Raw genomic sequence first — 20,236 nt, 5'->3', positions numbered from 1 at the left:
CCTCCTCCATCTCTCGCTAGCCCCTCCCTCACTCCTCCTCCATCTCTCACTAGCCCACCCTCACTCCTCCTCCATCTCTCACTAGCCCACCCTCCTCCATCTCTCGCTAGCCCACCCTCCTCCATCTCTCGCTAGCCCCCCTCATTCCTCCTCCATCTCTCGCTAGCCCCCCCTCACTCCTACTCCATCTCTCGCTAGCCCACCCTCCTCCATCGCTCGCTAGCCCCCCTCACTCCTCCTCCATCTCTCGCTAGCCCCTCCCTCACTCCTCCTCTATCTCTCGCTACCCCCCCTCACTCCTCCTCCACCTCTCGCTAGCCCCTCCCTCACTCCTCCTCCATCTCTCACTAGCCCCTCCCTCACTCCTCCTCCACCTCTCGCTAGCCCCCCCCTCACTCCTCCTCCACCTCTCGCTAGCCCCTCCCTCACTCCTCCTCCATCTCTCGCTAGCCCCCCTCACTCCTCCTCCACCTCTCGCTAGCCCCCCCTCACTCCTCCTCCACCTCTCGCTAGCCCCTCCCTCACTCCTCCATCTCTCACTAGCCCCTCCCTCACTCCTCCTCCACCTCTCGCTAGCCCCCCCCTCACTCCTCCTCCACCTCTCGCTAGCCCCTCCCTCACTCCTCCTCCATCTCTCACTAGCCCCTCCCTCACTCCTCCTCCACCTCTCGCTAGCCCCCCCTCACTCCTCCTCCACCTCTCGCTAGCCCCTCCCTCACTCCTCCTCCATCTCTCGCTAGCCCCCCCTCACTCCTCCTGCACCTCTCGCTAGCCCCCCCTCACTCCTCCTCCACCTCTCGCTAGCCCCTCCCTCACCTCTCGCTAGCCCCTCCCTCACTCCTCCTCCACCTCTCGCTAGCCCCTCCCTCACCTCTCGCTAGCCCCTCCCTCACTCCTCCTCCACCTCTCGCTAGCCCCCCCTCACTCCTCCTCCACCTCTCGCTAGCCCCCCCCTCACTCCTCCTCCACCTCTCGCTAGCCCCCCCTCACTCCTCCTCCACCTCTCGCTAGCCCCTCCCTCACTCCTCCATCTCTCACTAGCCCCTCCCTCACTCCTCCTCCACCTCTCGCTAGCCCCCCCTCACTCCTCCTCCACCTCTCGCTAGCCCCCCCCTCACTCCTCCTCCACCTCTCGTTAGCCCCTCCCTCACTCCTCCTCCACCTCTCGCTAGCCCCCCCTCACTCCTCCTCCACCTCTCGCTAGCCCCCCCTCACTCCTCCTCCACCTCTCGTTAGCCCCTCCCTCACTCCTCCTCCATCCCTCGCTAGCCCCCTCCCCCCTTGCCCTGGGCTCTGCCTGCCGACTGTAAGGAGCCGCGGTCCCGCTGGCGGCGCTGGCTCCCCTCTCTCTGCGCTGCGAGTGTGCGAGGCTCGGCGCGCTGAGCCGAGTGGGGACCGGCCGGGGGGGACAGCGCGATGCGCGGCTGCAGCGATGGCCAAGTGGTTCAAGGAGCACCTGAGCTTCAAGAGCAACAAGGCGCCCCCGCAGCCTCCCAAGCCCGACTACCGGCTGCGCCCGGGCGGCCAGCCCGACATCCTCGCCGCCTACAAGATGCAGAAGGAGCGCGACTTCGAGGACCCTTACACCGGCTCCCGGGGCGCCCCTCCCGGCTCCTGCCCGCTCCCCGGCGCCGCCCCCGAGCTCAGGTCCATCTCGCCCAAACACCGGCTCATCAAAGTGGAGAACCCCGAGAAGGGCTGCGGCAAAGCGGCCAGTTCCCCCGAGGACCACCAGGGCAAGGTGAGTGGCCGCCCGTCCCTGTCCGGGACCCCCGGCCGAGCCCCCCCCCCCCCCCCCCCACTTCCAGAGACACCTCTCCGTCCTGCCCTTGGAAGACGTCGGAGTTAATTTGTATCTTTCTGCAGGCTTCGAAGCTACAAAGTATCTGGGCTGAGCCCCAGTTTCCCGAGCCATACTTTGGCCGGGTCGGAGGTGCCCGTGGGCTGGGAAAGGGACCCTCCTCCGGCTCTCGTTCCCCCTCCGTGAAGGAGAGAACGAGCTCAGAATGTGTTGGCGTGAACATGTTTTGCGGCAAACATTTCTTAAACCCCCCCCCCAAGAGTGAGGCAGGGTCTGCGGCTCATCGAATCTGTGGACCCTTAAGCCGGCTCAGTGCTCGACTTCAGGCTCCTGGACTTTCTCCCCGATGGTAGCAGGCGAGGTCTGGGGAGGGGGTCCTTGAGGATAGAGGCTGCTTTCTGAACACTTGTGTGGAGTGAAGTCTGGTGCCCGTGATGTCTCTGGAGTTTTGTCCCAAGCACTGGCATCTCCCTGGCTAATCAACCAACCCCCTCTCTCAATGCTGACAGCCTATTTTCCTGAACTGTTTGTGGGATCTTGCTGTGTATGAGTCGGTTGCACAGTCGTCAACATTCACAGCAATGACCTTAAGACCCTTTGGTACGCCTGACAGCGAATCAGGGTTCCACTTTTGTTTGCATCTCATTCTGTACAAGGAGTTGGATGCATACTAGAACTAGGGAGACAACCCTGAGATTCAGGTGAAACACCAACACCTGTAAACTGTGGCACAAACACAGAAATGCTTGTGGAACTCAGCAGGTCTTGCAGCGCCCAAAGGGGGTAAAGATGGATCATCTAATCCTGATTTGGGCCTGAGCCCATCTTCAAGATTCAGGGTCTAGGTTTAGGACAGAGACGAGGAGGAACTGCTTCTCCAAGAGAGTAGAATTCTCTGCCCCAGTCGAGGCTGCTTCATTGAATGAATTTAAGAGAGAGTTGGATAGATTTGGGCATTGTAGGGGAATTGGGGGTTAAGGTAGGTGGAGCTGAATCAGCGGGATCTTATTGAATGGACCCCTGCTTATTTCTTCTCTTCATTTCATCCAGAGGAGGAGTTAGTGCCCCCCCCCCCCCACCGCTCTCTCACTGCTTCCTTACCTGACACATGCATGCGTCCACACGTACTCTCTCTGATGGAGTTCTGGACTAACCGTCTGTCGGGGGGAAGAACCACATCCTGAGATAGAGGGTTCTTGGGAGGTTTGATGATTGGCATGCTACCAATTTAATATCGTCACTGTGGAGAAAGGGGGCAGCGTTTCAAAGTGATTTATTTTGACAGATTCGTGATCGATTGTGGAAAATTCTGAAGATGTGGAAAAGGAATTAATTGCATCTTCTAAGTGGTGGGGGGGGAGGGGGGAAGATAAATGTTAATAAGTGGAGTGGGTGGGAGCAGATTACCCTAATAAGAGCTCAGTTTGGACAGATGGACTGTGACCATAAACTGAGCCTTCATGTGATTTTTAAAAAAATTTTAAGTATACTTGATTCAGAATATTATTGGACATTCCTTTCTCATGCAACATTAAATCATTATACAATCTTACAAAAAACAATCTGCTGGAACTGGGTTGGGCAGCATCTGTGAGGAGAGGAAGAATTGACAACCTTTTGGGTCAAGACCTTCATGAACAATTCTTTATCCCATCCCTGCCCTGACGCTGTTCCACCCATTGCATTCTTCCAACAAATAATTTTTTTCTTCCCCAATTCTGATGTTTGCCGTCTCCGGTATCCACACTTCCTCATTACATACATTTTTGTAGCTGTGTACAGAGACTGTCGGCAGCCAGTTCAAGAGCATTGCACAAGTGAGTCCAAAATTGTCACGGGTGATACCCAGATACGTGACTTCAAGCTCAGGAGATTGGTTATGATGAACTGCTCTGTGACTGGGAGGGGAGAGTGATGAGAAGTCACTGGAGGCAGGGGTGTTGAGACTACGTCACTAGAAGAGGAGAGTAACTAGGCTATGTCACTGGAGTGCAAGGTCTGTCACTGTATAATATTGGGGTACAGTACTGGTAGGGACGGATCTGTCAATATAATGCCGGGATATGGTACTGGTGGAGATGGGTCTGTCACTGTATAATACTGGTGGGAACGGGTCTGTCACTGTATAATACTGGTAGGAACAGGTCTGTCACTGTATAATACTGGTGGGAACAGGTCTGTCACTGTATAACACTGGGATTCAGTACTGGTGGAGATGGGTCTGTCACTGTATAATACTGAGGATCAGTTACTGGTGGGGATGGGTCTTTAACTGTATTACACTGGGGAACAGTACTGGTGGGGATGGGTCTTTCACTGTATTAAACTGAGGTACAGTACTGGTGGGGATGGGTCTTTAACTGTATAATACTGGGGAACAGTACTGGTGGGGATGGGTCTTTCACTGTATTACACTGGGGTACAGTACTGGTGGGGATGGATCTTTCACTGTATTACACTGGGGCACAGTACTGGTGGGGACAGGTTTGTCACTGTATAATACTGAGGATCAGTTACTGGTGGGGATGGGTCTTTAACTGTATTACACTGGGGAACAGTACTGGTGGGGATGGGTCTTTCACTGTATTACGCTGGGGTACAGTACTGGTGGGGATGGGTCTTTAACTGTATAATACTGGGGAACAGTACTGGTGGGGATGGGTCTTTCACTGTATTACACTGGGGTACAGTACTGGTGGGGATGGGTCTTTAACTGTATAAAACTGGGGAACAGTACTGGTGGGGATGGGTCTTTCACTGTATTACACTGGGGTAAAGTACTGGTGGGGATGGATCTTTCACTGTATTACACTGGGGAACAGTACTGGTGGGGACGGGTCTTTCACTGTATTACATTGGGGAACTGGACTGGTGGGGACAGGACTTTAACTGTATAATACTGGGGAACAGTACTGGTGGGGATGGATCTTTCACTGTATTACACTGGGGAACAGTACTGGTGCGGAGAGGACTTTAACTGTATTACACTAGGGTACAGGTCTTTCACTGGATTACATTGGGGAACAGGACTGGTGGGGATGGGGGAATGATGTCAGAAACAGGGATGAGGGGAAAAATTCCCTATTCCTTGCTCTCTCACTTTGGAACGAAGACTGATTGCCACTCATTTCTCCCCAGTCACACCCTAACCAGAAGATTTCTGCTTTTGAAATTTATGGACTCCCATCATCGGGAAAGCTATTGGCTTGCTGCCATCTCAGCTGGGTAATGTTCTTTTCAACCAGGTACAGGTACACGATCCTTCATCTGGACATCTAAAATCCAGAAAGCTCCAAAATCCGGCAAGTGGGGACCGGCGGTCGGGGGAGACAGCCAGGTGGTCGGGGAAGACGGCCGGGCGGCCGAGGAACTCGGTTGGGGGAGACTGCTGGGCGGCCGAGGAACTCAGTTGGGGGAGACTGCTGGGCGGCCGAGGAACTCGGTTGGGGGAGACTGCTGGGCGGCCGAGGAACTCGGTTGGGGGAGACTGCTGGGCGGCCGAGGAACTCGGTTGGGGGAGACTGCTGGGCGGCCGAGGAACTCGGTTGGGGGAGACTGCTGGGCGGCCGAGGAACTCGGTTGGGGGAGACTGCTGGGCGGCCGAGGAACTCGGTTGGGGGAGACTGCTGGGCGGCCGAGGAACTCGGTTGGGTGAGACTGCTGGGCGGCCGAGGAACTCGGTTGGGGGAGACTGCTGGGCGGCCGAGGAACTCGGTTGGGGGAGACTGCTGGGCGGCCGAGGAACTCGGTTGGGGGAGACTTCTGGGCGGCCGAGGAACTCGGTTGGGGGAGACTGCTGGGCGGCCGAGGAACTCGGTTGGGGGAGACTGCTGGGCGGCCGAGGAACTCGGTTGGGGGAGACTGCTGGGCGGCCGAGGAACTCGGTTGGGGGAGACTGCTGGGCGGCCGAGGAACTCGGTTGGGGGAGACTGCTGGGCGGCCGAGGAACTCGGTTGGGGGAGACTGCTGGGCGGCCGAGGAACTCGGTTGGGGGAGACTGCTGGGCGGCCGAGGAACTCGGTTGGGGGAGACTGCTGGGCGGCCGAGGAACTCGGTTGGGGGAGACTGCTGGGCGGCCGAGGAACTCGGTTGGGGGAGACTGCTGGGCGGCCGAGGAACTCGGTTGGGGGAGACTGCTGGGCGGCCGAGGAACTCGGTTGGGGGAGACTGCTGGGCGGCCGAGGAACTCGGTTGGGGGAGACTGCTGGGCGGCCGAGGAACTCGGTTGGGGGAGACTGCTGGGCGGCCGAGGAACTCGGTTGGGGGAGACTGCTGGGCGGCCGAGGAACTCGGTTGGGGGAGACTGCTGGGCGGCCGAGGAACTCGGTTGGGGGAGACTGCTGGGCGGCCGAGGAACTCGGTTGGGGGAGACTTCTGGGCGGCCGAGGAACTCGGTTGGGGGAGACTGCTGGGCGGCCGAGGAACTCGGTTGGGGGAGACTGCTGGGCGGCCGAGCAACTCGGTTGGGGGAGACTGCTGGGCGGCCGAGCAACTCGGTTGGGGGAGACTGCTAGGCGGCCGAGCAACTCGGTTGGGGGAGACTGCCAGGTGGCCGAGGGACTGGTGGTCGGGGGAGACGGGCGGGCGACTGGAAAGGGGTGGGGGTGGATTTGGGGGGGCTTTCCGAAATCCGGAAAAATCTGAAATTTGGAACACACTGTCCCCCGAGGATTCTGGATAAAGGATCGTGTAACCTGTACAATGAAAATCTAGCTGCTGATCCACACCTCTGGAGAAGGTGTCTGCCTTTCAGTAAATGGTCAGTGCCAAGATCTCGCTATAAACCACTATTCTTTCCCCTGCCTGCCAATTTCAGTGATGTTCCTGGGGATTATTGTGCTTTGGTTTACAGTTTGATGGTAAACCTGGTTTAATGGGATCATCTACAATGGACGTTTACTTGCAGACTGTCGTATACTGCTGCACTTCTCTTTAGTGCAGGGCAATGGCTTTGCAACCGTTAATCCTGTGGTGTAGAGTTGAAGGATGACAGGGAGCAGCGACAGAATAATAGTCTGTGCTTGAGAATGACTACGTACATCGGATGTGTTGGGTGTGGGTCTGACTCCATCATGTAGTATTGCCAGAGAAAGGTCACACAGTATAACTGGGGAGGGCAGGCCTGTCATGGTATAACACTGGGGTATGGTACTGGATGGATGGGTCTGACACTGTGTAACACTGGGGTACAGTATTGGTTGGGATGGACCTGCCTTTACAACACTGGGGTACAGTACTGGTAGGGATGGGTCTGTCACTGTAACACTGGTACAGTACTAGTTGGGGGTGGGTCTGTCACTGTATTACACTAGGATACAGTACTGGTAGGGATGGGTCTGTCACTGTATCACTGGTACAGTACTAGTTGGGGGTGGGTCTGTCACTGTATTACACTAGGATACAGTACTGGTGGGGATGGGTCTGTCTCTGTTGAAGGGAGCAGGTTATCGAGATGGATTGAGAGCGTCAGACAAATCATGGCAGTAAAATGCTGGGCTGTATTGGCTGGCCCACAGCGTGTTGGACTGGTTAATTTAATGCTCCAGTTACGATCCTATCTCTCATTCCTGCTCTGCGTTTGTGGTTAAGATTTTATAATAAAATCTTCCCGCTTAACATCACTGCATTATTTATATCTGTTTAAATAGCCTTTTAACTTAAATAATGGAAATGTTTGACAGAAACTGTTAACCCATTGACAGTCAGCCACTGGAGGAGTGTATTGGTTTGATTACAGAGAGGGAGCTGCTGTTCTAATCTGTTAGAAGTGAAGCACTTTAAAATTTGAGCCCTTTACCACAGGGTTGTCCTGGAAACAGTTTAAATTGTACCACTCTCCATAGTGCCGAAGGAACCTTTTATCGAGAAAACTGGAGCAGGAGTGGCCTCTTCTCTGCCAGGCTATGACATCATAGGCCAGTTGGTGTAGTTTGATTGACTGGCAGGGCGGTGTTGGATTGAGTGACCGTGCCACTTTCTCGCCCCTGACCACTCCTGACTCGTCGCATCCTCCGCCCTTGCCGTTTCCACACAACATTCCAACATGTTCTGAGTGGGCGCCTCTCACAATGCCCTCTGGACCTGCGGCATGCCGAGCTCGTCCCATCACCCCCTCCTTTGCTTGATGTGCCTGGTTAAACAATGCTGCAATTTAAAAAAAATAATACATCATCCACCCTCTCTAATTTCTTCAAGCCCTCTTGGCTCCTCCATAGAACATTCCAACACAGTACAGGCCCTTCAGCCCACAGTGATGTGCTGACCTATGTACCACAACAAACTCATTTTTCCATTCCTCTCTCCCAAATTTTTCCCCTACTTCTCACCATGACCTCCTTATACTTACATCCACATGTCTATCAAGACTTTTGGATGTCCCTATACTGTGCCATCCATTGACTCGGCCCCAAGCGCAGGAATTCCCTCACTGAACCTCTGCACCTTTTTTAGTCATTAATGCCTCTGACAAAATTCCTTTATTGTCAGGTAATAAAGACAGTGAAATATTGCATGGAATTTGGTTTTGTCTGGCTTAAGGCAGACAAATTTGCCATCAGCAGAAATTGTCTGAAGCGCCTCTTACAGTCAGAGAGAAGCAAAAGAGAGTTCCCCCCACCCAGAGTTAACTGAGTACCCATAGATTTTCCTCCAGTCTTTGAGTCCAGACCAAACAACCAGCAGCCTGAGCTCCAGATCAGAAGCTCCGACACGATCAGGAAGCCCTCAGCGCACTCAACACGCTCTAGCATCCCGATTCCATCCAACACCCAGTCTCTAGTGGTCCTCAGCCAGGTGTGAATCCCTTGACTGCAGTCACCAGCAGCCCCCAGGCAGCTCGAGTCTCCAACAGCCTGTCACCTGTGTGTAATTCAGCCACAGAACCACTGTGGTCACTGTCCTGCAGATCATCTCCTCTGCTTCTCCTTCTCACTTTGGGGGGGGGGGTGGGGGGGAGTGGTCTCTCTGTTTTCTGGTGCCCTGTGCCTGTCCTTCGCTTTCCCAGAGTGTGCAACCCCTCGTGGCTGTTGCCGATCATCGGCATTACCATCTTGGGTGTAGACCCCAGGGTCACAGAATTTTTAAGCAAGATCACCATTAACAAGCCGTTTAAAGCACCTGAAGGGAATGAGGTGGAAGGGCTGCTTCAACTGGGAGGTGCCCCCAAATGTATATCTAGAATATATTTTGTGATTCAAAATTAGAGCCCAAAACCGGGCCTGCAAAGATCATAGAAACATAGAAGATAGGAGCAGGAGTAGGTCATTCGACCCTTCGAGTCTGCTCCGCCATTCAACGAGATCATGGCTGACCTTAAAGTTCAGTACCCCGTCCCTGCCTTCTCTCCGTAACCTTTAATACCCTTATACTGAAGAAATAGATCTAATTCCCTCTTAAATAGATTTAATGAACCTGCCTCTACTGCCCTCTGTGGCAATGAATTCCACAGATTCACCACCCTCTGGGTCAAGAAATTCCTCCTCATCTCGGTCCTAAATGGTTTGCCTATTATCCTCAAACCATGGCCCCGGGTTCTGGATTTTCCCATCCTTGGAAACATCCCATCTGCATCCATTCTGATCGAGAGAGAGGTGGGAGTTGGACTTGGGAATAACGATCGATAAAGAGTGTTGTTCAGCTTTACGTAGGGAGAACATTATGTTGGTGATCAACACCAGCCTTAGATTGGTACAATACAATTTCTTACACCAATTATACCTCACACCACAAAAATTACATAAAGGAGAACCAAGGATATTGGAAATGTGCTTCAGGTGTGGGTGAGAAATTGGTACTTTTATATGGACCTGCGTGAAGGTGAGACTCTATTGGCTTGAATTTTCAAATAATATTAACTAAGATTACGGGGGCCGACTTCCTGCTGGACCCAGAATTGTATTTATTGGGAAACCTGGAGGACGTGGGCAGAAAATTAACAAAATTTCCAAATTAAATTTGTTGATATGACCCTGTCATAGCAAAAAAAAAGTGTTGTGATCACCTGGAAGTCCGACCCCTGTCCCCCCCAGCTCATCACTCGATGGTCCACGGAGATGCACAACTGTGTGCCTGTGGAGAAAACAACGAATAATTTAAGAAATAAATACGACACTTCTACCAAAATATGGCAATCTTATCTAGAACACTTTGGTGCCTAATACACAGCTGTAAAAAGCTAATAAAATATGAAGAGACAACAGTGGTGAAGCAACTCAAAGAATGAAACTAGATCAGAAGGGCTGGCAGTTCGCTGAGTTATTTTTTTGGTTCTGTTTTGATTAATTTGGATATTTTGGGAGCGGGAGAGAAACTGACGTTATATTTGTATTTTTGAACGTGAATTGTACTAAACATGAGATTGATAATTTTGAAAAATGGAAAAATAAAATTTTTTAAACAATGATTGGTATCAAACTCACATTTGAGAAACGTGAGTAAAACCCGAAAGTCCGCAGACCCCTTGATTTGAAGTAAAAACAACGCTGGAGAAACTCAGCAGGTTAAACGGTGTCCTTTATGTAGCAAAGGTAAGATAACTTGATGAAGGGCTCAAGCCTGAAATCTTGGTTCTGTATCTTTATCTTTACTGCATAAAGGACACCTGCTGAGTTTCTCCAGCTTTGTGTTTTTACTTTGCAAAATATGATGATGGAGGAATGCTTTGGTGGTGAGGAGATGAACAGTTTGGCAGTGTTGGGAAAGATCCATTGCAAGTGGGAGATGACAACATCTGGATGATGCCAATCGCAAATGGAAAAGGAATGGGGAAGGTGCATTCGGAGACAGCAGTATGCAGTCATGACTTGCCTCAGTTTGGCCGCTTGCCTTTCAAAGAATGGTAACACCAAAAGTGAAGTACCGTAGATCTTGAAATTCTGAAGTAAATGCTGGAGGTAACCCAATGAGTTGGGCAGCATCTGTGGGTACAACACAGCTAACACTTCAGACCAACGATGTTTTTCCCGAAGTGGTAAATGTAAAAATTTTTACGCAGAGAGAAAGGGAGCAGGGGGAGAACAGAAGGAAGGTCTGTGATAGAGGACAGAGATTATGATATGGAGATTTGCCGATTTCAGATATATTGTCAGACGTCATGTGTCTTTCTCCTGTGGGCAAGGCAGAATTCCCATTTATTGATGGCAAAAAACTGTACTCAATGCACACATAAACAAATAAAGAAATGTAAACAAGCTGCAATACAGAGAGATAAAGTGGAAAAGTACGAGTCCCTAAATGGGTCCCTGATTGAGTTTGTCGTTGAGGAGTCTGATGGTGGAGGGGGAGCAGCTGTTCCTGAACCTGGGGGTGCGAGTCTCTTTCCTGATGAGCAGAACATGTGCTGGCAGTGGGGGGTGTGGATCCTTGATGATGGCTGTTGCTCTCTGACTGACGCCAGTGTTCCTGTAGATGTTCTCGATGGTGGGGAGGGTTTGGCCTGTGATAACCTGGCCTGTGACCACCACCTTTTTCAGGGCTTTACGCTCTGGGATATTGGTGTCCCCAGACCAGGCCGTGATGCAGCCGGTCAGCGCACTGTCCACCACACCTCTATAGAAATTTGCCAGGGTTTCCAATGTTGTAAGCCCCTGTGAAGGAACAGTAGGTTGTCCCAAGAAGGCAGAGATGGGAAAAGGAGTATTGTCAGTTGCCTGGAGAACCCCCAGCCACCCCAGCACTAATCGCCAAGGGCACAACTGGCACGAGGATTTACCAGACGATTCCTGCACACTGAAGGTTAAACTACAAGCAGCTACTTCAGTTTGAATTTTATTGGTGAAGTGCTAAATCATTTGAGATTTTTTAAGGGGACTGATTGCGGAGAGAGGGAGAGAATTTCAGTTGGTCAGGGAGAATCTGGGGCAGGATTGGATGGGAGAAAACCGTGCCAGGTTAATTGCTAATTTAAAGCCCAGAATCAGTATTTTGTTAATCTGAGCTCTTGCAGGAGATGAGAACGAGGTGGTTACTTGGAACTGAGCGGTCGTTCGGCCCTGGCATAATTGAATACAGAATAACGTCGAAGGGCGGAATGGCCATGGTCTCGTTGGTGTTGATGGAATTAATTAAAATATCCTCCAATGACAGCCTCCATTAATAGAAGAAATGCCTAAAACAGTCGTGACTGATCAGATGCGGGGCAACATTGACGTGCTGGCCTCTGTGGGTTGTCTTGTCTCCAGAACTCAGCCCCCCCCCCGCCGAGCTTTCCTGATAGGGAGCATCTGGTGGAGGCAGGGAGCCTAGGGCTTCCTGATCACGTCGGGGGTTTGGACCTAGAGCTCAGATTCCCGATGGATCGAAGAGGAATCAGGATCAAAATTTATTGTCACGAACAAGCCATGAAATTCGGTGCTTTAAGGGAGCATCACAGGTGCAAACATTTATATTATGACCATTGCAGAGGCTGCGGAATCGCTGGAGGCAAATCCACAGACACTTGGAGTCTCTGAAGGAACTCTTTTGCTTCTCTTTCTCACACTGCAAGGGGCGCCAGGCGACACTAATGGCGACTCTTTATCTGCCTTGTGGCAATTTCATGTAATGTTACGTTCTGTACTATTACATGACCACAAAGGCATCTTGACAAGGCCAGTTCATTCATTAAATTGACGATAGAACGTGCAGATACAGGGAGGCCCTTGTGGAATTGTGACTTTGTGCAAATTCTCCCTTACATTTTTAAAACATTTTGTGAGACTGTTGGGATGGATGAATTGAGCCAAGGGTTCCTCCTTGCTGTAAAACTGACTCAGAATCTTTCATTATATTCATTAATGACCGGATGCAATACATCTTCCATTAGTTTAATTATGGACCGTGATGCAATGAATATTCAATTGAGTGAACAAATTATAGCAAGAGTACTTGGAGCAAAATGATTTGGGCAGCTATATATATTTTTTTTAAAAACTGACTTAACAAAGAAATCGTTAATGGACAATGGTCAGGACCAGTATCCCGAGAGCTGCCTGTACTCAACAGATGGGGCGGCATCTGTGGAGGGAGAAGCAGAGTTGACTGTTTTGAAAGATGATTGGTAAGCAAGATGAGCATTTTCTGTCTCTACTTTGGAATTGACAAACTTCTCTCCCACCCATCCTCCCTTTCTATTCCCACTGTCCTGTGCAGAGTGATAACATTTAAGCTGTAAACAACCCTCTCACAAAAGACTCAAATGTGAGTGTTTCACGGCAAAGAACAGCATCCAGCTCCCTCTCTGTAATCAAACCAACATATTTCTAACTCCTCTCCTTGATACCACCCCTCCCCCATGTCCGGCCAAGGTGAGAGCTTCAGTCTGAACCTGCCTGCTGCTCTGTGCCTTTCCCAGCAGAACCTCTGCCAATCAGGACCCTGCCTCTATGATGGCCCTATCAAACAGTCCTTGAGCCCCATGCACTGCCCTGTCCTGACCTGTGACATTGAGGCGACTGCCCGTTCCGACACAGGGGTGGCCCATTGATCGAAGCTTGCCTCTTTCTCATTCGAGGGCTTCTGCACCTCCTCAGGTTGGTTGCAATTATTGACCCAACTCATCCATGCTGACTCTGGGAATTCTGGACGTCCCATTTAGATCCTTTTAAACTCTTCCTGTCCATGTTATCTGTCCAGATGACTTTTGAGCATTGAGCATTGATATTATATCCACTTCTACAGCTTCCTCTGGCAGCCCATTGCAGGTACAGACCACCCTCTGAATGAGAAATCTCTCACTTTTCAACTTAAACCTATGCTCTCTTGTTCTAGTCATCAACCTTGGGAAATAGTCTGTCTTTACTTTATCATTGCCTCATGGATAAATCATCTGATTTTACATATTTCAACCCTTTGTATCCTATACTACTTCTCCATGGATTGTCTTCTTGTTATGGTGGAGAAACTTGTGAGGTCTTGTGATCCCAAGAGTGATTCCGTTTGGAAACTCTGCTCCTGGTAGGGTCACCCATGGTGGAAAGGACGAGGGTGAGGTCTCTGACAAAGAACCATCCAACCAAGTCTTCAACGGTGGGAATAGGCAGGCAAAGTTGCTTTGAGCTCAACAGCTGTGAAGGGAGACGAAGGCTGCAAAAAATCCATCAGCTCTATTCATTGTGGTTTTCATGGCATTGGAACTAGTTGGTTGATTTGTGCTTTTTGGAGTGCAACATCAAGCGCACGTTAAACAAATACTTCGCTCTGTGGATCAACCGAACAATGGCCATTATCCTCGACCTCGAGGGACAGCCATGATGATCCTACACTTCAGAGAAGAAAGACCCAGCCTATCCAACCTCGCCCTACTACTCAAGTCCCAGTGGCATCCTGGTGAATCTCTTCTGCACCTCTTCCAATTTGGGGACAATCACCCCACCCCCTCCCCCGACCCAAACCACCATAGCTGGGTGACCAGAACCAAATTAGCACAGCACATGAGTGTGGTCTCACCGACGCCTTGTATAGTATGTGCCATCTTTTGTACTCGATATACCGCCCAGTGTGTCAAATGCTTAAATTGGGAACAAACTTCAAAATTCCACACGCTTGCTGTGCACAGATACGTTTAGGAAGAAAAGATCTAATTTTTATACAGCGTTTCACTTCCCTTAAAGGATAACCTCGAACACTTAATAGCAGTGAAGTACTATTAAAGTACACTCCCAAGAGTGACATTGGAAATGCCTCCGTTATTGCATTTAATGACAGTTCAAAGCCACTTTTCTTGGCTGAAAAGCTGGTTGGGAAATGCTGATATTGTGATACAGTGGCCTGCAAAAATTTCTCTCACCAGCTTCGAGTCAGTTGGCTGAACAATATGCGTTGGTAACAGAATAATTTCCAAGCCCAACAGAGAGACGTCAACCAAGTCTGATTAACATTCGAACACCTAGATGCGAAACCTGTTTCCTTGCTGCAATGCAATCTCCCAGCTAATGCATTGACAAGGGGCTTACTGGTTTGTCCTGGGCTTGTTCTCAATGGGAATTTTTACACAGGAAGTTATTCAGAAAAAATTTTTGCATACTTACCTCTAGTGTGTCCCGATGTGATCGTTTACACAGGGGCACTTTTACACAGCCTTTCTGTGTTGTGAAGTTTGTTGGCTGGGTAATGTCATATTCATTAGGCCTGTCTCTTATAGAGTGGCTGCAGTCAGTTTAGTTTATTTTTATAGCACATTGAAAACAATTCACGTTGAATTGTACAGATCATAAATTACATCTTAATTTCAGGAGTTATTTAAAATGCAACATAAGACAGGTACCTGAGGTTTAGAATCGTATATATACAACCTGCTAACAATCATCAATTGCTTGAGTAAAAATCCAACTTCAGCCTAGATTGAAGAGAAGCAGCTGATTTGATGGGGGGAGGAATGTTGTTCCACAGTTTGGGGGCTGCACTAGCGAAGGCGCGATCTCCCCTGAGTTTGAGATTTGAGCGCGGAACAACCAAACGCCCTAAATTGGCCGACCTGAGGGATCTTGAAGTGGAGCCGGCCATTAGGAGATCGGTGATGTAGGAGGGGGCTAGACCATTAATGACTTTGTAAACAAACTGGAGAACTTTTAAAATCTATCCTGAGCCGTACTGGCAACTAGCGAAGGGAGGCGAGAATAGGGGGGGATGTGGTTCCTTTTTCTTGGCTCCTGTCAGGAGCCTCGCTGCTGAATTCTGAACCTGTTGCAGGCAGGATAATAAGGACTGACTAATTCCCGCATAAAGAGAATTAGTCATGTAAATGGGAGAAAATGAGAGCATGGATAACTTTATCGAGGCCTTTTAGTGACAGGAATGGATTGATTTTGGCAATACTGCAGAGCTGGAAAGGCTCGCCTTTGCACTGCAGTAAGAATGTGTAGGGGGGAACGAGTGGAAAAATTACAGGATGGAATTCTCATAAAAATTCCGTCCTGACATTTTTACACTGACACCAGAGAAGAAATTTTCCTGAAATTTCTTCCATTCAGTGGCTGTGTAATGGTGCCTCATGTTAAAGGAAATGTATGGGGCATGGAACGGGCTGCCAGGAGTAGTAGTGGGTAACACAGTTGGCGCGACACCTTGGCAGTGGTCAGCATTCGGGACCGGGGTTCGAATCCCGCACTGTCTGTACGTTCTCCCCGAGACTGCGTGGATTTTCCCTGCGGGCTTTGGTTTTCTCCCGCTGTTCTAAACATACTGGGATTTGTAAGTTAATTGGGTAGCATGGGTTCGCGGACCAAAATGGCCTGTTGCCGTGCTGCATGTCAGAACTTGTAAAAAAAAAACTTTCCACCACACATTTAAATTTAAATTGTGCTGACATCTTGGTCTGGTGCGGGGACACCAATATCCCTGAGTGTAAAGCCTTGCAAAATGAGGTGTACGTAGCCCAGGACATCACAGGCCAAACCCTCCCCACCATCAAGAATGTCTACGGGGAATGCTGCCGTCGGGGAGCAGCAGCAATCATCAAGGATCCGCACCACCCAGCACACGCTTTGTTCTCGCTGCTGCCATCAGGAAAGAGGTCTCGGTGCCACAAGACTCGTCCCACCAGGTTCAGGAACAGCTGCTCCCCCTCCACCATCGGACTCCTCAACAACAAACTCAATCAGGGACTCATTTAAGGACTTTTACTCGTGCACTTATTAAGTTTATTTCTCTCTGTATTGCACAGTTTGTTTACATTTCCTTATTTGTTTACATGCGTACGGAGTGTACAGTTTTTTTTTTGCACGACCAATAAGTGGAAATTCTGCCTCACCCGCAGGAAAAAGAATCTCAGGGTTGTACGTGATGTCGTGTATGTTCTCTGACAATAAATCTGAATCTAAAATCTGGAGAATCAAATCATATTATTTAATGGGCTTCTAAACAAGAACATAAATATGCAGGGAGAGGAGGGATATGGTGTTGCAACGGTGGCGCTGGTACAGACCTGTGGAGAGCGAGGAGTGGAGACATAGTGCTCCTCCACTGGGTCAAACTGCCCAGTCCAACTACTCACAGCTCTGTTCAGTCCTCTGTTAAAGGAGCTGACTGTGATTTCTTCCAAAATCCTGCGACCGCAGAGTTTGGCCCCACCTATGTTTTTGGCAGCGGCCTCGGGGTTGCAGACTCCAGGGAAGCAGAGCACTGGTGCAGGGCACCAGAAAACAAGGATGACATCCCTCTGTTTGAGAAGGTGTAGCAGAGGAGACGACCCATAGATGACCACAGTGGTGGATCTGCAAGGGGCTCTGAAGCTGAAGAACATACAGGCAGCGGGTTGCTGGCGGCTCGAGGCAAGGACCCCACCCAGACTGTGGGCTACGACTGCGGTCAAGGGACCCGCGCCAGGCTGCGGGCTGCTGGAGACTGGCTCAAGGGATACCAGGTATCGGAACCAGGATGTGAGAGGGCGCTGAAGGCTTTGTGGTTGAGTTGGAGGTTCGGATATGGAGCTTGGGGTGCCGATGGTCTGTGTGGATGCGGGAGCGCTGGAGGTGAATCCACGGACACTCAGTGACTCAGGAGGCTCTCTTCTCTTTCTCTGACTGTAAGGGGCACCCAGCAATTTCTGCTGATGGTGAGTCTTTGCCTTACAGCAGACAATTTCATGTAATATTACACCTGATTGATTACATGAAGTAGAGGAATCTTGAAACTCTTGGATCATGGGCAAGCAGCAGAAGTTTATTTTAAATTGGGCATCGTGTTTAATGTGGGATAAAGGGTGTCTGTTCTGATGGAGAGAAGACAGCTTTCCTCACTCTTGGCCTCATAAGCCTGTTCTCCTTGGAACACAAGCATTGTCCTGGGGAAAGGAAGGGAAGTGGAGCCGATGAATTTCTCAGGAGAAACAGTTGTGGTCTTTGTACAGGGAATGCCCTCCATTCAATAACATGTTTTGAGAATGCGTTGGGGTGGAACCAGGTGGAAAATCATTTAATTTCTGCTGCAAACTCTCTGAGGCTGTGGCAAGTTGCCATCTGTTTGTGGAGTCCTGGGTCGGTCCAGTTCCTTCCATGTTTAAGGGATGCAACGGGGACACAAGGATACTTTTGGGACAGGAGAGGTTGAGTTATAAAGAGAGACTAGATTGGCTGGGTCTCTTTTCACTGGATCACTGGGGTGCAGGTGGTGGGGAGAAATCCTGGTAGTGCTTGATTAAAATCATGTGGTGAACGGTGACGGTCTTGGAGTTCACTAAACTAGTGACTATCATGGACACCTATCTCCTCACTAGTCAGGAAGGTGCAACAGCGACTGCATTTCCTGAGAAGACTGAAGTGGGAAAGGCCACCGGCCACTATCATGTCAACCTTCTACAGGAGCTCTATCGATAACGTCCTGGCCAGCTCCATCACAGTGGGGTTTGGTTGCTGCAGAGAAATGGATCAGAGATCAATCCACAGGACCATAGGAGTGGCAGAAAGGATCACTGAAGTCTCCTTTCCCACCCTCCCCCCCCACCCCCTCACTCCCATCAAAGTGATGAACCAGGATTGGTGTCTGAAGAGGGCATGCAGAATCATTGAGGACCCCTTCTACCTGCAAACAGCATCTTTCAGCTGCTTTCGTCAGGGAAGAGATCCAGGAGGATCAGAGCCAGCACGACCGGGCTAAGGGACAGCTTCTTCCCACAGACAGTGAGATGCTGAACGACCAAAGGAACTGCTCACACTCACCCTCCGAGACTCTCATATTCACGGAACGATATTTATTTATTTGTCCTGCATATGTGTTGGTTGCCTGTATGTGTGTTGAGTCTGGTTGTGTGTCTGCATGTTTAACACAGAGGACCGGAGAACGCTGTTTTGTCGGGTTGTAGATTTAAAAGGAAATCCAAGGAGCCCACAGAGAGTGGTAGGTACAGGGAACCAGCTGCCAGAGGAAGTGATTAGAGACTTGTGCAACTGTAATTTTTAAGACATTTGGATAGACAGTTGAGAGAGATATGATTAGATTAAGAAGGCACCTGGGTTGGTATGTATCAGATGGGCTGAAGGGCCTGTGGCCATGCTATATAATTCTGGCTCAGTGAAGTGTCTGAGACATAGCATGTGGAGAGCCTTCTCCCTCTTGCTGTCAGCAACTTCTCCTGGCCCTGGCACACCGCCATTCGGGGCCCCAGTCTTTCCAAGTAAAGCAACATTTCACTTGTGAATCTCCTGAACCTGGTGCTCCTGTTATGGCCCTCTCTAGACTGGAGAGACTGGGAGATCACTTCGCTGAGCACCTTCTCTCTGTCTGCATCAGTGACAGGGATCTGCCAGTGGTCAATCACTTCAATTCCACACCCCTCTCCCCCACTGACAAGTCTGTCCATGCCCTTGTGTACTATCCCACCAAGACCACCTGTAAATTGGAGGAGGACCGGTTCTGGGCTCTCTCCAACCAGATGTCATTAACATTGACTTCTCCGGTTTCTGCTCTCTCTTCCCTTTTCCTCCCCCCCCCCCCTCACCATCCCTCTGTCTTCATTCCTCCAGCTCTCCACCCCCTTCTCTCTCCATTCACAGAGCAATCCCCCACCCCCTGTTTGCTGGTGTACCCTCCCTCCCATACCCACCTATTGCCTCCCTCCCCTCCCACCATTTTGCTCATACCTTGATGAAGGATGAAAAGTTGGTCCTGTATCTTTCTCTTTGCAAAAACACTGTTTGACCTGCTGAGTTTCCCCAGCCTTGTGTGAGGAGGGGAGAGGGAGGAAGAACAAGAAAGAGCTGAAGGGACTCGGCAGGTCAGGCCTTATCTGTGGAGAGAACTGGCCTGTTGGTGGGTGAGAGAGCAGCACAAGGCAATCAGGGCGGTGGAGAGCCAGAGACTTGTTTCAGAATTGTTTGTGAGAATTTGTTGACGTGGCTGAAATTGGCATAAAAATAAAATAATTTTGCTCCAGGATTTAAAAGGATTTGCATTATCTTAGTTGGTATCTTCAACAGACAGAGACGAGTCTCTGTGTTTGTATCCGGCTGTACAGTTCCGAATCTCTGTACTTGCACCTCCTGACGTGTTCCCCTCTCTTTCCAACTCTGTTAACTCGTCTCTTTCATTACCCCCACCTCCCCCTATGTCCTCTCCCTTCCCTCGCGCTCTCACCCCCCTCTTTTCCATCTTACCCCCACCTCTCGTGCCCCTGCCCCCCCCCTCACCACCCCTCTCTGCCCTCCCTGTGTATGTACACCAGTAGTCTGCGGACTGAGCTAAAAGCAGGAACCATCAGTAGGTCAGTCAGAATCTTTGTGAAGAGAGTCAATGTTCCAGGTGTTGAGACCCTCCACTCTCCTGGTTCCCACTCCTCACATTCCAGCTCAGCTGCCTCGAAACTGAGCTAGTGACAAGGTCTGGTGTCTAAACGACCTGCAAGGGATCAGAGAAAGTGGAATCAACCATCTGTGCTCCTCAGCCCAGGACTGAGACAGGGTGGGGGGGGGGGGGGGGGGGGGGGGGAAGAGAAGTCAGCTTCTTTCAGTGTGATGGAGAGATCTT

General features: G+C 50.4%; 1 protein-coding gene across 3 annotated transcripts in view; it reads left to right on the top strand.

The window, feature by feature from the left end:
• The first annotated feature begins 1,291 nt into the window (after positions 1–1,291).
• Positions 1,292–20,236, top strand: part of LOC138745453 (SH2 domain-containing adapter protein F-like) — a 273,790-nt gene continuing 254,845 nt past the window's right edge. For all 3 annotated transcript variants that reach the window (XM_069902516.1, XM_069902514.1, XM_069902515.1), the window contains exon 1: positions 1,292–1,741. In XM_069902516.1, the coding sequence (XP_069758617.1) occupies positions 1,433–1,741 (309 nt within the window). In that variant the 5' untranslated portion in view covers positions 1,292–1,432. The remainder of the gene's footprint in view (positions 1,742–20,236) is intronic.

This window comes from Narcine bancroftii, chromosome 11 (genome assembly GCF_036971445.1).
Source record: "Narcine bancroftii isolate sNarBan1 chromosome 11, sNarBan1.hap1, whole genome shotgun sequence".
Classification (NCBI taxonomy): Eukaryota; Metazoa; Chordata; class Chondrichthyes; order Torpediniformes; family Narcinidae; genus Narcine; species Narcine bancroftii.
This window is presented reverse-complemented; position numbering and strand designations above follow the sequence as displayed.